This window comes from Parasteatoda tepidariorum, chromosome X2 (genome assembly GCF_043381705.1).
Source record: "Parasteatoda tepidariorum isolate YZ-2023 chromosome X2, CAS_Ptep_4.0, whole genome shotgun sequence".
In the NCBI taxonomy this organism is placed as follows: Eukaryota; Metazoa; Arthropoda; class Arachnida; order Araneae; family Theridiidae; genus Parasteatoda; species Parasteatoda tepidariorum.
In genome coordinates, this window is record NC_092215.1 from 11,472,811 (window position 1) to 11,489,971 (window position 17,161).

At 29.0% G+C, this 17,161-nt stretch overlaps 1 protein-coding gene across 1 annotated transcript in view; it reads right to left on the reverse strand.

The window, feature by feature from the left end:
- The window catches only part of LOC107450802 (acid-sensing ion channel 4-A-like), a 43,704-nt gene extending 26,892 nt beyond the window's left edge, over nucleotides 1-16,812 (reverse strand). The window contains exons 1-5 of the mRNA XM_071188430.1: nucleotides 16,436-16,812; nucleotides 15,174-15,512; nucleotides 7,629-7,800; nucleotides 6,158-6,294; nucleotides 2,283-2,446 (exon numbers count right to left, since the gene is read on the reverse strand). Of these exons, the coding sequence (XP_071044531.1) occupies nucleotides 2,283-2,446; nucleotides 6,158-6,294; nucleotides 7,629-7,800; nucleotides 15,174-15,504 (804 nt within the window). The 5' untranslated portion in view covers nucleotides 15,505-15,512; nucleotides 16,436-16,812. The remainder of the gene's footprint in view (nucleotides 1-2,282; nucleotides 2,447-6,157; nucleotides 6,295-7,628; nucleotides 7,801-15,173; nucleotides 15,513-16,435) is intronic.
- Nucleotides 16,813-17,161: the final 349 nt, after the last annotated feature.

Consider the following 17,161-nt stretch of genomic DNA (forward strand, 5'->3'; position numbering starts at 1 on the left):
TTTCTTTAAAAAAGTTATTCATCTCTGGAGAAAAATTCATACACTGTAACCAGATTTTAATTCTTTCTTGGTGCGTTTTCGACAATCGTAATACAAGATCATTTATAATCAACTCACAAAATTTATATTCTTTGAACTCTCTATAAAAAAGTACTCACAACAGTCGGCACTAAATATTATTTAACTGGGAATTAGAATTTAATTAAAATTTGAGAAATAGTTATTGTGGTTAAATGGCTGGTCAAAAAGCATCAAATTCTGTTTTAGTGTCAGATAAAACTGAAAACTATTTGTAATAACTTCCTTTTAGTTCAGTGATTACAAAACACCCTGTATATTGTAATTTGATTTATTCGATACCCCTCTTTAAATATAGAAATGCACAGTCGACGAAATAAAAAATTGTCCTTAAAAACTTTTAAAATAATGGTAAGACTTTAGCACAATTACTTGACCGACTTTCACGAAAAGTCCGTCTTGTTCCGCGGAGGTTCAGGGGATAGAGAGTTTGCCTTCCAATGAGATGCCCCTGGTTCGAACTGTGGTTTCTGGTTGATACGAACTCTGCACCCATCTTGCTCCGACCGACATCTTGGCAGACGGATCACCGGTTCCCCTTGCCGTTGGGCTAACCGTGTGATGTTTCAAAGTTTTCCTCTCCATGTAATGCAAAATGAGGGTTAGTTCCATTAAAAAGTAGTTTGTCCCAATGCTTGAACCAGGGGCGCCTTTTGTTTTCTGTTCTGGTTCAAAATTACAAGTCTACCGAGTTGAACATTGATAGTCGTAAACTCAGAAATAGATCAGCTGTTCAACTCAGATTATAAAGTAAAAAATATCTGTCTTAAATATCGTGGGTCAGCTTTTTTTCTTGAAACAGCTGTAATTGCATGTCTAGGCAAGAAAACTCAGTTAAAGATGTATGTTAAAGAAAATGACCATAGCTATTACTTTTCCTACTTTTTTAAACTCTAAGTATATTTCTTACTGGGCAAAGTCCCAGACGATGGGGTTGAAATGCTGGGTGTCTTACCTATGTAACATTTCAAGCATCTTTCCAATTTCACTCTTACCGTATTATCATTCAAACTGATGCACATTGATCTGAAGCTGAGTGAGCTTCCATCTGCCATAGCGGATTAAATCTTCGTCCTCCATAATGTCCAGTACCTCTAACCACTGAGCCATCGCGGACATTCAGTACTCAAAAGAATTAAGGACGAAATCAAAAAGTACTTAATAATAAGCTATAATAACCACGATGAGTTATCGTAAGTGCTTGTAGCAGTCTCGTGCTATATTGTTATCTGTCATTGTGAAAATCTAGTTATTGTTTTATTCTGATATTTTACTAATGCACAATTTTTTTTGTGTATTTTTAGTAAGTATACGCATTCTTAAAGATGCTAATTGATGTTCGTTTTATTTTTCGCCAGGTCAAATATTAAATATTAGGAAAATTATGTGAAGAAAATGGAACATTTAATGTAGGGTGAAGGTAAGATTATTATTTTTTTTTAACTTTTGCAAAATAATAATGGTGTGTTTATTGTGCAAGACAGTTTAGTCTACGTCGAAAAAAGCGAATACAAATAAACACTATTTGATTCATAAGGAACATAAATATTTCAATTTAGTAGCTGAATCTTGACAAGAAGTATTATTTGTAAAGTACTTCTACTTTATTATTTTCATTTGAAACAGTATTTTACAGTTGTTTACTAAAATTTATTAAATATTAATGTTATAATAAATTATTGGCTTCACGTGAAAACAAAAATATTTTATATTGTAAACCTTTATTTTAGTAAATGACGTAATTATTATTTTTTAAACATTGTTTTCAAATAATGCCCTAAGGCAAAAAAAACTATACAAGAGCTATAATAATTTAACAAAAGTCACATTTATAGGTATATCTACTTCTCCGGCCTCCTTTATCACTGCTTAATTTGAATGTGGCCTTTTATGGTAAAAAGGCTCTCCATCTCTGACTTAAACTTGTAACCAGCGTCCATGTCCCAGTACCACGCTGACCACTAGCAAGTCGCGGCCAATGGTTTGGGAATTGCTTAACTACACTATTAATTGACGTATTTAAGGTTGTCTTTTCCGGTCACTAAGTTTGCTACTTAATACGTGAAAATCTTGTCAAAGCAAATCATAAGTAACTAAGGGGAATACGTTTTTTTAATTTTGATGACCGTACCCATTTAAATGTTGAGAAGAAACCAAAACATAATTGTAAATATACAGAAAGAGTGCCAAAAAATATATCTTACGATTCTAATACTCATGTAAGACTTGGTACCCGGATGCAGAACTATTCCTCCCCGATCAACTGTAGGATACGCGTAACGAGGGTGAACCATGATTCGAACTCCATATTCAGGTGATAATAAATCCCAATATTGAGTTCTTTCTATATTCAAGGTTAAAGTCAAACCTGAAATAGTCATTAACTTTAAAAATATAGTTAAAATACTCAACAGTTTAGCCATAACAAATTATGTTTTAACAGAGTCTTAAGAATAAATTTTATTCAGAAAAATAAATAAATTGAAAGATATAAATCCGGCACTGGAAAGGAAAAATTAGGAATAATTTCGAGGTTACTATAAACTGAAGTGATTTTGACTCCTCATTCCGTAAAAAATGGAAATGTAGCTGTCTTTTATGTAAGGCCATTAACTTTTAAAATCTTCTTGCGTAGCACCCACCAATTTGTTCCTTCAATCTAAAGTAACCCATGCATATTCGCGCATACATTCTGGGTTTTGAAAGAAAATAAATATATTGTTTTACTACTCTTAAACGTTAAACCCAGAGCACATAAGGGAAAAAAATATAAAATATTTACAGTTCCTGTTTTACACGTGTATTTTAAGACTCATGTAAACATTGAAAAGAATATAGAAAACAGTTTTTTATTTATAAGAGATTTTTTTTATTCTTATTTATCTATGACAAACTGCTTTAAAATGTTTTTTTTGCTTATAAAATAGTTGTATGTTAATAGTACGTTTATTTTTCATATTTTCAAACATGTGACAGCTTACTCTCTTTTCTCCGACTTCTAAATCAAATGAATTATGTACTTCTTTTTTTTGTCAGCGCAACAAACCCTTGCAGGCCTTGTCTGCCTCATCAGCTGACAACCGCCAACGCATCCTATCTATGTATACCTATCTATCTCCTATCTCTCTAATGTTTTGGGTTTTCAGGTCATTTTCGATGTCGTTGAGTCATCCAGTAGGGGGTCTACTCTGGCACGTGATCACTCGGGGTTCTTAAAGGTGACGATTCTTATGGAGCTATTTCCAGGGCTACTCCATAGATGGATCAGCCATCTCAGCCTATTACTGCTGATTATTTGTGTAATTTGGGGCTGCTTATCGAGTCGGTAGAGCTTGAAGTTATATCTCGTTCGCCAGCATCCCCTTTTTTTGAATTGAGCCAAAGATGGCTCTAAGGATCTTTCTTTTGAAAAAGAATTACTACTCTGCATGATTGTTTTACATTAAGAATTTTTTATTGCGTAATTGTTATGTAGAGTTTTGCTGTTTTTCCTCTTGGGAGATGCCGTCTTGGCTCCATACGCTTTCTTAGAAGTTTTTTTACCCAAGTTTTCTAGAAATATTCGGCATCTATAAATCAATCTTCTTTATATAAATTGATTACTATAAAGTACAAAAGTGTTGTGTGTTGATATGCCCAAAATATTACTGAATATTGCGATAGATAGGCTAGCAATTAGTCTTTCTTTCTGTAGTATAGGCTCTTATCATTTCGTCTAGTGAATCAGCAGCTATTTTGGTTTCATTATAGTCAATAATACTCAATAAAGTCAATAAAGGTTACTGAAAAGGTTAAAGTTTTAAGTCAATAAAGGTCAATAAAGGTTTAATACTCATTATAATCAATAAAGGTTTCTTTGGTTGACTGTTTTAATTTTATGTAATGTACTTTAGAGAACAACATATTTATTTTTCTCTGGAATGTAACTCACCAGTGTCGTATATCTAATGAAGACCAATGTTGAACTGTATTTTTCTTTTCCCGATGTTTTCAGTATTTTTGATGATATAGAGGGTTTATTTTTTTATTTTTTGCTGTACCAATCATTGTTATTTTTCTTCGAAGCAAAATTTAACCTAATTCATGTGAAATAAAGAAATTATTAGAAGTAATATTGCGCCCTCGTAAATCGTAGGATCTGTTCATAACTACTCTCAATCCTTAGAATTTTTCTGGAGAAGAATCTGTTTGGTTTCCAATATGGTTGGATACATAACAAGTGGCATTGTCACACAAAAGACAGATTTTAATGCCTTATTTATCACGTTTTCTAGTCATGTATTGACTGAATAGACATTTTACTCTAAAAGCAATAAGTTGTTCGTTTACTTTTTCGCATGCTTCTGGATTGAAAAAATTTGTTAAAATCTCTTCCCGTTTGTCCCATAATTACTTAATACAATTAAATTCGTCATTCAATTTCATTTGAGTTTCTATATCATTAAATTGAATAACTCGAGGTATCATTTTGAATTTAGAGAAATTATAGCCCTCAAAAAAGCTCTTTTCTGGCATTCATCCCAAAGACTTGTCGCTGCTTCATTCCTCGACTTGTAAACACCCACAAGCAGCAAACGGCCAATATAGACATCTAAATCATCAATATTTAGATCTTTCCAATTTTCTTTATACATACATTATTTCCCTTCAAAATTTATATAAAACTAAAATTTTCAAATTATTAGGAAAAAACAGTTCAAAATATTCATCTTCTATTCATATTGATGAAATCTAGTAGGACTAAGACTTAGATTCAGAATTGTACCACATTGTAAACGATCAACATTTGGGTATGTTTTTTTTGGTCACTTCTTGTCAATTTCAATTTCTTCATCAGATGATATAGAATCACAAACTTATGAATGATCTTCTTCTCAAACATATTTAATTTTCTTTGTAATTTCCATTATATTGAAGTATACTTTGCAACTAAATAAACAGAACAGAACAAATATTGCTGTTCTGTTATTTGTTAAAACTAATGTTAAAATTAACATGTTAAAATTAATGTTTTTTTTTCCTCAGCAAAACTAAAAATTTAATCGATTTTAAATTTCAGAGTTTGGTTAATGTAAGAGTAAAGAAAAAAAAGACATAAAGCCTTGAGAGATAATAACAAATAGTTATTTAGATATCGAAGTTGAAACATGTGTTAAGTTCCAAAAGGACCTGAGAAGCTTTCTAGGTTTAACTACGAGAATTTTTGCGTTGTATTTCGAATGTTGAGGCTATTTGAACAGGATGATTCATAACAGTTGTTACAAATTTTTAGGAGAATTACATTAAAAGGAATCACCTAGCACTGCATGGTCTCGCACGAGATTCATGGTTAATATTATTCGTTTTCGATTTTTTACACATTACGATTTTTATATTTAACTTATAAAATATAACTGTGTGAATTGTTCTTTAAAATGTTTGTCCAGTAACTGTATGTACCGAAAAAAAATTATAAATTACATTTATGACCTACATAAAATATGTAGTTCAATTTTCAAATTGCTAATATATAATTGAAATTGAATGGTGGTGCACTGAATTATTTTAATGCAAGTACTTACAATTTTTACGCTAGAGCCTTCTGTAAAAAAGTCTTAAAGAATAATTTTGAGATTCCATTACATCTTTTAAAGAATACTTTTGAGACTACCATGTACTGAAATAATCATTATTCAGAAAAAAAAAACGGAAATGGAGCCATCTCCTACGTCAGACCATTAACTGAGTTGTTAGAAGTTGAGTTTGCTTGTCAAGAATGACTCAGCATAGGGGTTACAAATTTTGAGGAGAGACACAGAACACTTGGACTATGGGGAATCACATAGCAATATGTGATTGGATACGATTTTCTATCTTGGCACTGATGGCACAAAACTCAGAAATAAGGGAAAGAAATATCTAGAGTTTAATATAAACTCAACAAGATAGGTACAGTTGGCTCGCAGGAACCAAGATTAATTAATAAAAATTGATTTTTCATACTTCATTTTATTTGCTTCGCCAGTTATATTTATCCATTTCTCTTACTCTATTTATATTTAGAATTTATATTAATGTAGTTAAAAATTTCGATACTTACCAAGAGTTTGACCTGTTCGTCTAACTTTTCCGAGTGTGCTTTGATTCAATTTGATTGTATGGCAATAACCTAATCTTGTTGAAGGGTAATCAGTGATTGTTATATTTTCCGTCACTAGTGGCAAATATTTTGTAATACTATAAATTCAAAAAAAAGTATCTTAAAAACATAGAAAGGGTGTATACGAAATATTATTCAATTGAGAAATAAAAAGCATTATTATTTATATTCTCACCATCACTACTGAAAGTAAGTTAGATTGAAATTTATAATGTGTTGCCGCATGAAATTCATAATGTAAGTAAGAAACAGTTACCTAATATTTCCTTAACTTTAAATACGTGTGTTTTTTCTCACTAATTGTTACCTTATATCATAGTGAATCCCCACTTTTTTAGTGATCAATAAAGTGGTTTCTCAGAATTTCTCTTTAATTTCCGTAAAATTTTCAACCTATTTTATAAACAATATTACTTTTAAATAATGCAGTTAGGATATAAAATTTCTGATCAAAATACGTATTTCTTTATCACCATTTTTCAAAAGGTTAGTATTTTCTGAAAATGGTATAGATTAGAAAAGGATTACATATTCCATGGAAATGTTTAAAATGATTTCAGGTCTAGAGATTATTGCTGTATTGACTTATCTAGTGATTATTTTCGGTGTTGCTTATGTAGAATCTGTTAAGTATATTACATAAAACAATTACATAGTAATATATTTTTCTAGAAAGGTTTCATTTGAGATATTTTGCTCTAAAAAACACTCCACATAGATATTTATGTTTACTGACGGAAGAATTTTGTCTCATTTATTGTCTTATCCTTCAAAAAAGGTAAAGAAGTAATTTAGGTATGCTATAAAAACAATGTTTTAAAGAAAAGAATGGTTATTTTTTTATGCACCTTATGCATTTAAAAGTAAACTTTATTTCAGTTATTACAAAAGTTTTACTTATTCAATGCAATTAAAACTTTTTGTATAAATTAGTAGGATTTTTTTCATTTAAAGCTTTACAAGTGCTTTTAAAAAATAAATTGCAATGATATGAAAAGGTATTTTGTATGTATTATATTCTATAAAATATTAATGAAATTTATGAGAGTGTTAACCGCATTTTATTTAATAAAAATTTATAATAAGATTAATAGTTTTTTTATTTTTATGAATTATATATAATTCTTACTTTTAATTAAATTAATCTTTTGCATTATATGTGCACTTCACAATGAAACCCCAAACTTTGTGGGCATTTATCTGTTTCTAAAAATAGTTTTCGTTTAAAACTTTAAAAGTACCTTGAGAAAATAAGTTGCAATGAATTAAAAGATTATTTTTTATACGTATTTTATGCTATAAAAATCAAGGCAATTCATGAGAGTGTAATAGCCATTTGATTTACTAAAAGAATTTCAATGAAATTATTAGCAGTTTCTTTTTATTTTAATAAACTAAACATAAATCATACCTTTGGTCAAAACAATCTTTTGCATTATATGTGCATTGCACAATTAAATCATACACTTTATGTCCATATGTTTGAAGGTGTTGAAGTGTTATTCCAAGGTTTCCCCATATATCACTCAAATCTTTTGCTTGACTTTCATTTAAAAACTGGCTTTCAGACTCGAAACAAAAACCTATTAATAAAATTGAAACTATGTTAGATAGGCCTTAGAACATCTTTGAGTTTTATGCACTTTTAAAGGTAACTGGCGTTGAATTATTTATTTCAAATAATCGAAGTACACAAATTTTTCGTTTTTATTCTAACTTGAGGTCTCTGGATCGAAAAATTCGAAACATACTTTTAATCATCTTTATTTAACTTCAAAAAGTAAACTTATGGTGAATATTTGCTATTTTTGGAAGCTTGTGAAATACAAGGCTGTCATCTGATTAGAATTTGAGATAGAAAACGTGTGCTGATTTTCTTTTAATTGTTCTAGTCGAAATTATACCAATACAGTTTTCTATCAGTAATTCTTGAAAAGTAGTTAAATAGCATAAATTTTTCTATTTTTAAATTTAATATCTTTGTATTGTTATCTAATAAATATCTATGTTTTTGTTAAATTTACGTCATAAGAATTTTTAGCATCATCAAAATTGGTTTTACTCAGTTTAAGCTGCAGGAAAATTAAATTTTAAAACATCAAAGAACTGACAAATGTGCAGCTGTAAGACCTGACTCAAAATCTCAAGTCGTGCATTTTAATTGTTTGAAATTTTTGAGGAAAATTGCAACCATGTTCTAAAAAATATCAAGAGCTACTTCTCCTAATCTATTAAATCGCATCCCTTTATTTCCCCCCTTTTTTAAATGATAGTGTGTTGATGAATAATGCAATATCATCAAAGATTTGTTAAGTACAGAAAAAAAAATCATGAAAACAAAAATGAAAAATTTTACTTGAATCCAAGATGGCGATGGTGGCTTGAATAAAAAACTTATCATATCATGCCATAATTTTTCTTTTTAGTGCCCATCATAAATTGTTGATACTGTAACTATTCCTACTTGGTACAAGTAACTATTCATGCTACTCATGCTTTAACCATTCCTACTTTTTTCAACTTTAAGCACAAATTAAATCATGTTGAAATTTACAAAAGTGTATAGTAATTTTAATGAAATTTTCTATATTCAAAATATGGTAATTACTTTCCATCAAGTTTTTTCTATTTATTTTTTAAATAAAGCTGCATCCCAAGTTGAAATACCTTTCTTCAATTCGAACACTTTTTACTTTTAAATGTTTTTCCATATCTGTAGATTTCAGCTTTATTTGAAACATATTAGAATCATATATGGCAGTAGTTTTACTTTCGTTACTTGTACCGGTGGTACAAGTAAAAAGTACGTACTTTTACTTGTACTTCGTTACTTTTTAAATTTAGTACTTTTACTTGTACTTCGTTACTTTTTAAATTTAGTACTTTTACTTGTACTTTCGTTACTTTTTTAGGGAAAAAGTACAAGTATTTGTAACGGAAATGTCGAATGAAATCGTTACTTTTTCTAAAACTCGGTAAGTTTCGGTAAGAAAAAAAATAATTAAAAAAAATGCTTATGTTTTTTTAATTTATAAAATTAATGTGCAATATATATGCATTCACAGATAACTTCGTGTTTAAATACTTTGACATTTTAAAATTGTCATTTCGCAGTTCAAAAAAGCCGTCCTTTCCCTTTCAGGAAAGGGAAAAGACGGCTCTTTTGAACTACGAAAGGTTTCGCGATGTGAAATCGCTGGATGATTTATTGTTTGCTGCAGGTCTGGTACCTTGCCTCAAATCTAATTGGTTGGAAGAAATAGCTAGGGAGGAGGCTACAAAAAAATTGGAAAGAATTGTTCAAGCTAAACACCCTGCTATAACTAATAACGTAACAGAAAAAACCCAGGGATTTTCAATTTTCTAAAGCTGAAAACATCATGCCAATCACCAGCGACAGAAGAATTTATGGCGTACATGAGCTCAAATGTCGAAACGGAAAGCATATCAATTTTGAATCGATATCCAATCGTAAAAAAATTATTTGTGAAATTATTACCGCAGTACCTTCTAGTGCTCCCGTGGAGCGCTTATTCAGCGTGGCTAAGCACGTTCCGAGAAATTCTCGCAGCAGACTCAGTGACACCACTTTCGAAATGCAATTATTTTGCAAAATGAATAAAAATACTAATTAGCAAGTTATTTTCATTCATTTTCGAGGTTTCGCGATGCGAAATCGCTGGACGATTTATTGTTTGCTGCAGGTCTGGTACCAAACAACGCCCAGTCAAATCTCTAAGAACTTCAGAACTATTTGTGCTATTGAAAACTATTATAATTACTATTTTAACTCTTGAAAACTAGAAGGTATTAATTTAGCTGCAGATACTAAAATTCGTTTACAAATTTTAATTATTCCGTTTGGCAGAAATGTTCGGAAAATGATTTTCTCGTATGACTTCAGCATTAGCCATTGTTACAAATAAAACTGTAGACTGTTCTGTTTCAACTTACACTGCACATTCAATTATTTTTTACTAGCTCAAAGATCACAAAGCTATCTGATAAGTGTTTGCTTTGTTTATGTTTGTGCTTTTAAAACGCGTTTCTATAGAGTAAAACAATTTTAAATCAATGGTAATTTAAATAAATAAAAATAATAAACTAAAAATTAAAATCAATAGATAAAATTTCTTTTTCGTGCAAATCCATAAAAAGTTTGATATTAAAATTATATTTGATTTTAAAATTATATTATACGATTATATTATAAAATTATATTATAATATTCTTCCGAATTTAAAAATAAATTAATGTCCATAACTTTCAAAATTAAAAATAATTAAATAAATAACAAAAATTTTGCAAAAACATTAAAGAACATAAGAATATTATTCAATAAAATTTTAGGTTACTTTGAGTTTTGGATTTCCCAGAAATGTACTTTTAAATCGCTACTTTTTTTGTTTAGTACTTGTACATCTACTTGTACTTTTTACTCGTTACTTATTGAAAGTAACGTTGCCATATATGATTAGAATACTACATAGTAGACAGAAAATCATCAGGCTTCATTAAGGTTTATAAAAACATTTATCTTTCAAAATCCTTTCAACAACACGAAAACTTTGTGACTGGGTGGCGTGCATGTATTTTACATGCATTGATAGACATTGCAAAATGGAGAAAATATATCCATCATAAGTTTATTTGAGAAAATTAAATTAAAAAGATTAAAAGCATATTTAGAACTTTTCCTCCCCTTTGTAAATAATTTCTGAGAAATCAAATTAAAAATGTTCTAAAATTAGATTAAAAATTAGATTAATTATTATAAACTATTCGACAGATTTCGCTCAATTTTGCATTTTCCAGTTCAAAATAGTATTCTTGAAAATTGCATGCTTTACAGTTCAAAATGTTTTTGACTTTTATTCATTTAAATTACGAATGTTTACTAAAAGTAATATTTTGCATGGCGATTTCTTTGAATAAAAGAATTCTGTAATTGCATGGTAAAATCTTTTGATGCGCTTAAGAAATTTTCGAGGTATGGTAAAATACGTAAAAAGTAAAGTTAACGTTAAGGGGCCAAACTTCGGACCGCTCTCCTGATTAAACTATTGGGACAATATTTCTCAGATTAAGGTTAACCCCTATATTTCGAGAGTCAGAAATTCGAATGCGTCAAAAACAAAAAATGTTATTTATTCAGAGGAAGTACGTTTTTGTGTCTGATTTCGTAACTCAAAATATCATCCTCAATAATTTATTAGCATATTTGAGGTCACCCCCTTGAACCATTAAGATTGAGTCCTAGAAAGTGGAGATCCGACCTTGAAAACAAAAGTTAGTCAGTTAGTCAGTTTTTTATTTTGCACTCTGTATATTAAAAATTCCATATTTTAACCTTTTCCATACTTTGCCATACATCGAAAACCTTTTTAGCGAATGATACTTTTTTTTGCACGCAATTGAAATGCCGTGCAAAAAATAATAAATTTAATTTACTCTTTATTACTTCTTTTAGCATTTAACTAATAATGGTCGAAAATATTTAGAGTTATGAAGTACACAAATTCTTACATCAATTTTAAATATTTAATTTTTAATGACAAAATGCAAGTTTTGATCAAAATCGGTGATGTTATTTCTGAGATGTAAAAATTCTAAAAAGTTGAACTTAAAATTTTCTTTTCTCAAAATTAAACATGTTTTAATCGAATTTAGGTTTTTTTAGTAACTTAAAATTATGTAGTTAAAAATGATGAAAGAATTTTCACATTTAAAATATCAAGTTTTTTTACCAGTATTTCATAAAGATATAAAAATATATAAATTATTCCTATCAAATATTTTTTATATGAAATCTTCTTTAGATTATCGAACTATATAATAATTAAAAAAAAATGTTTTAAATTAACGGAAATAGTTACTGAATTATGTAAAAAGTTGAAAGGTGCCCGATTTTTCAACTGTTCCTCTGACTTAATTATTGGTACCCAAACTTTCAATGAGTTCAAAAATCAAAACTCACATCGGACGAAAAGAAAATATATATAATCTTAGCAAATAAGTTTTTGTGTCTGATTCCGTAACTTAACTAATAGTTGGCCCTAGCTAATTAGCCTATTTCAGATTAATCCTTATAGCTATTAATATTGGTTTTTTAATGCATGAAAAACTGATCATTTAGCAAAAATTATTAAGGGTAATTTTCTTGTGTGATTAATGTAGGTAATTCCTCATAATAAGCTTCGATACTTCTTGATTTTATTAGCAGCCGATAAAATTAATTCTTCTTACTGTTATTCCACAGACAGCTTTTCACTTGATTCAAATTTTTTCAATCTTTTTCATCCTCTTTATTCCATGGTAAAGCAATAAATAGACATTGATGTTTTTATTAGTAGTTCACAGACTGTCTCTCGATTCATCCACATTACTATTCTAATTTCTTCTTATCCATTTCATACCATGGCTACAGCAGTTGAGATAGCTTGCTATCTTCAACATCATTCCAAAGTGGGCCTCTTATTTTAATTCTACTTTTCTTCAATTTTTTTTTCTTCATCCTTTCAATTTCATGATCACGAATTTTTTAACTAGGCCTAGTTTAGTCATGTGTTTAACATCTTCGTTACAAAGTGTACGTCAAAATATATCTCCCGAAGAACTTATTTTATCTAAATAGACCAAAATATGAAGAGGAAATATACTACTCTTGATGAAGTGAAATTACTTCATAGTAACAAACTTCTTTTAAGTAACCATCTTAAAGATCTAACCTATGATTGTTTAATGGGCATTAACACTTGTGGAGGGGCATCCTCTTGGTAATGCAAGTCTCATGAAAAACTCTCATTCTGTTGAGGAGATTAATAAATTTAAAATCTCATAACAATAAATTGCACTCCATTAAGGCCATTTGTAGCTCCGAAAAGCTACTGAGAAAGTTGAAAATTGAAATTGCTCAATCAAGAACATTTCAGACTTACTAGAGAGGATTCAGATCTGAACAGCAATGCAAACTTTTGAGTAGCGTTGAAATATGCGGGGAATATACAATGCACAAAATTCAAAGAAACGACTGCATAACTTTTGATCTGATGATTCTTGTACAGATAAACATTCTTTATGTTTTGAGAACTAAATCTTAAATATACCTTTTATTTCGAGGAAGTGCAGTTAGAATAATTAAAGTTACGAAATCAGGCAAAAAAAAATGAAATTTTACTTCATTTCCAACGGATTTGGAATCTTAAGCCTCAAAATACGGAGGGGGTAGCAGTAATCTAGAATAGACAATAGTTCAGTCAGAGAGGGGCCGAATTTTAAATTTTACTACTATATTAAATCTATGAAACTATATTAAAGCGAGTCAAATTTCTTTTACTCAAAATTATGAAACATGTTTAGTTTAAGCAATTTTTTGTAAGATATGCATAGATATATTAAGATTTATTATTATTTTCATATTTTATTTTAATTTCTTAATTACGCATTTTGAGCTATATCCATTTTTTATGCACGCATTTAAAGTGACATCCAAGTTTAAAAGTTTGCCGATAGTATGGTAATTTTTTCGGTAAGAGTACAGGGGCAGAAATTATTGCTTTTGCAAAAAACAAGATACTGACGTATAATTTTTTTCTAAAAACCAGAAAACTAAGTTAATGCGAGTGACCGATACACTCATTTTAATAAATTAAGGTTAAAATCAGCAAATAAAGCTACAGAAACAGAACAAACGCGACTTAATATATAAAGCCTATTTGTTAAACAAAAGATAATGGACAAAAAAATTGGTGTATAATGCATGATACCATTCATAAAACCTTTACTCGCTGGGTCAATTATAAAAAATATCTCCTTTACAAGAACTTAATGGTTGGTATGATGGTTAATACATCACATGTCTTCCATGTGATGAAATGCAGTTCGTACAATGCCTAGACATGTTGAGTATAAAATTATCGAGTTTTTATTACAGGCGGCAGATAATTCTACCTCGTAAAAAATCATCCTCATGCCTCCTCTGTGTCATAACTATTCGGTTATGGCAATGTGTGTCTTACAGAACGCTTGTGAACAATTTTATTTCCTTGCCACTATTCCTTATATACTATCGGCGTCATCTGGTGGCTTTCTGTAATTTAATGTTTTTTTCTGAAGATGTGTGTAATTCGAGTGAAATTTTTACAATAGAATTCAATTTCTACGTGATTCTGAATTATCCCTAATTTGCAGTAATTTATAGACAAGAGCGTATATGCTTACAAGATTCCAAAGAGACCTATTATCTGACAAAAATATCTGTTTCAATCAAAATTATAAATAAGTTGGAACTTCAAATAGTGAGTTTTAAAAAACAGTTAAGAATTTCTAACTTTAATAAATATATTTTTAATTTCTATGTCGAGATTTTATCGCCATTTCTGACCTTCGTTTTCATCAAAATTGCAAATTTACGTAAAAATTTTAAAAATGTACGGACTTTTTTGGAAAATTCAGCACAATTAAGTACAGTTAATTTGTGTGTTTTGCCCTCTGTACCAAGTGCTCTTCGGTCCAGGCATCCCGTGAACATCTACTGGACTGCCTCGGTCTTTTAAAACAAGACCTTATAGAAAGACCCTTACTTGTTTTAGACTTTTTAAAGGCGAACAAACTCATGGACCTTGTTTCTAGGCTAGAAATGGGGATTTGAAAGGAGAAAGAAGAAGAACAATTAATTAAGCACAATTAATTCCATAAAATTAATTCAATAAAGTATTTTATTTGAAATAAAGTTTAATTTTTTTTTCAATTTTACTATAGTTTATATCAACTTTTCAAAATGTGATATAAATTTATTTGCAATGTGTTTTGAAAATGAGCTCCTGGTATTGATAGAAATGGTTAAAAAAATTGGTTTGTGCATGAAGAATATTTCGCATCTTGAAAGATACCTCGTTTAAAAAGCATATTCTATTTTAATCTAAGCAAATACGTTAAAAATATCAAAAGAACGTACCTTTATCTCTATTATAAGTGGAATTTTGATTTTTTGCTAACTGGTCATCAAAGAAAGATTTCTTTAATATATTTAAATTGCAGACCGTCAAAGCAGGAAAATCAAGTTCTCTAGAATGAATTTCTTCAGCTGTTGTTACTTTGGCAAAATTTAAATACTTTCGTATTAGAAACGAACAATGATATGTGCAAGCAGCTAGGGCTATTAAAAAAATAATAACCCAGAAAATTTTCCATCCAGTTTTTCTGCTTTCAACTATCCTTCGTAGACCATGAGTGGTTGCTTGGGATGCATAATCTACCCAAAGATCATTTGTTGTCTCTAGGGACATGTCATGACCTGAAAATTCAAATATTTCACGGTATAAAACATTTATGAAATGTACAAAAAGCATGAAATGTACAAATAAAGCTACTCCCTAACTAACTTCTTACGCAATGATCAGATTTGTATGTTCACGAACTATTTTCATACTTAGGGGTTGGTATTATACCTTATTGCTTTTGATCTTTTAAGTAACATGTTTGATATAATAATATTTGTTATTAATGTTACATAAGATAGATGAAAAAGATTAAAGAATTAATTTTTCCTCCATATCTAACTAAATTTATAGCAAAGCGTTACAGAACTAATTAATGCTCTCTCTCAATTTCACGAAGTGGACTTTCCAAATTTTAATGAAATTTTTGAACATTTTAAAATTTATTTTAATTTATTAAAAAAGGAATATATTTGAATTTATAAATCCTTATGAATTATAAAACTGTTTTCCATAAAATGCATTGAAACATTTGCTATTAAACCTTTTTGTTCTATGCATCATAATGAATTTGAAAATTCATTTCAGGACTATTTGATGATTTCATTGGTTTCATGAATTCATTGACTGACGATTTTTATCCTACAAATTTTCACTTTATCTATTTAATATTTTAAGTAGTCACAAAGTGGAGAGTTCATGCACAATTGTGATTTTGTGTAAATGGATAAACTAGCATACAAATGAAGTATTTATAAATTTTTGCAAGAAAGGATGAAAAAAAATTAATGTAAACGAAAAAGAAGATAATGAAGAGAGAAAAAAGTTAAATAAGTAAATATACTAGGTTGAATTTTCTATCCAGAACTCTACAAATTATTTTTCATTCTTTTGATATATTTTTACAAGATTTACATACATAGTTTTAATATGTAGTACCAGTTTCCAATTTTTAAAATAAATTTGTTTTTACTAAAAAGTATTTCTTAGCAGTTCTTACCTTAAATGGTTAAGCGAAATGTGCTGAAAAAAAATGGTTGTCGAGAAGATTTTTTAATAACTTCTTCCTTCCGTTAATGCATGTACTTATTCCAAATAAAACAAACTTTCATTTGTTAGTTTACTTATTGCAAAATATTTTCTGTAAGTTTTCTTTCGAAGAAATATAATGTTCATAGGCAGTTTCTAGATGTTTCAACAATTTTTGATTGGCTCATCTTAAGCGTTGCTACGGATACCGAAACCTTAAGAGAAACGCCTCCTATAAGGGACTAAAAATGATTCATAACTCACAAAAAGAAAAAAAAAACTTAACTTTTCTTTAATCACAATTGGATAAGTGGTGAAATTTGTTTATTTTTGTTATAAAAACTAATATCTTAATAAAAATTTATTTGTCCTTTGAATCTCAAATTTAACAACTGTATTTTTCAATTTTCTTAATAAATTTTTGAAAAAATGCATTCATTGTCCTTTTTTCAGGTGCGTTTTTAAAAATTTCAGATGCATTTTTAGAACCATTCGAAAAATAAGAGCATTTTGCACTAAAGACATTTTAGCACTAATATTGAACCAAATTATGTCACGCCAGTGAAATTACTATTATAGGATGTGATTGTTACAACAAATGTAAAAATAAACCAATTAATTAATAATTTCAAAATTAATAAAGAAATAAAAACATAATAATATTTAATAAAATAATGAAGAATAAATAAAACTGTAG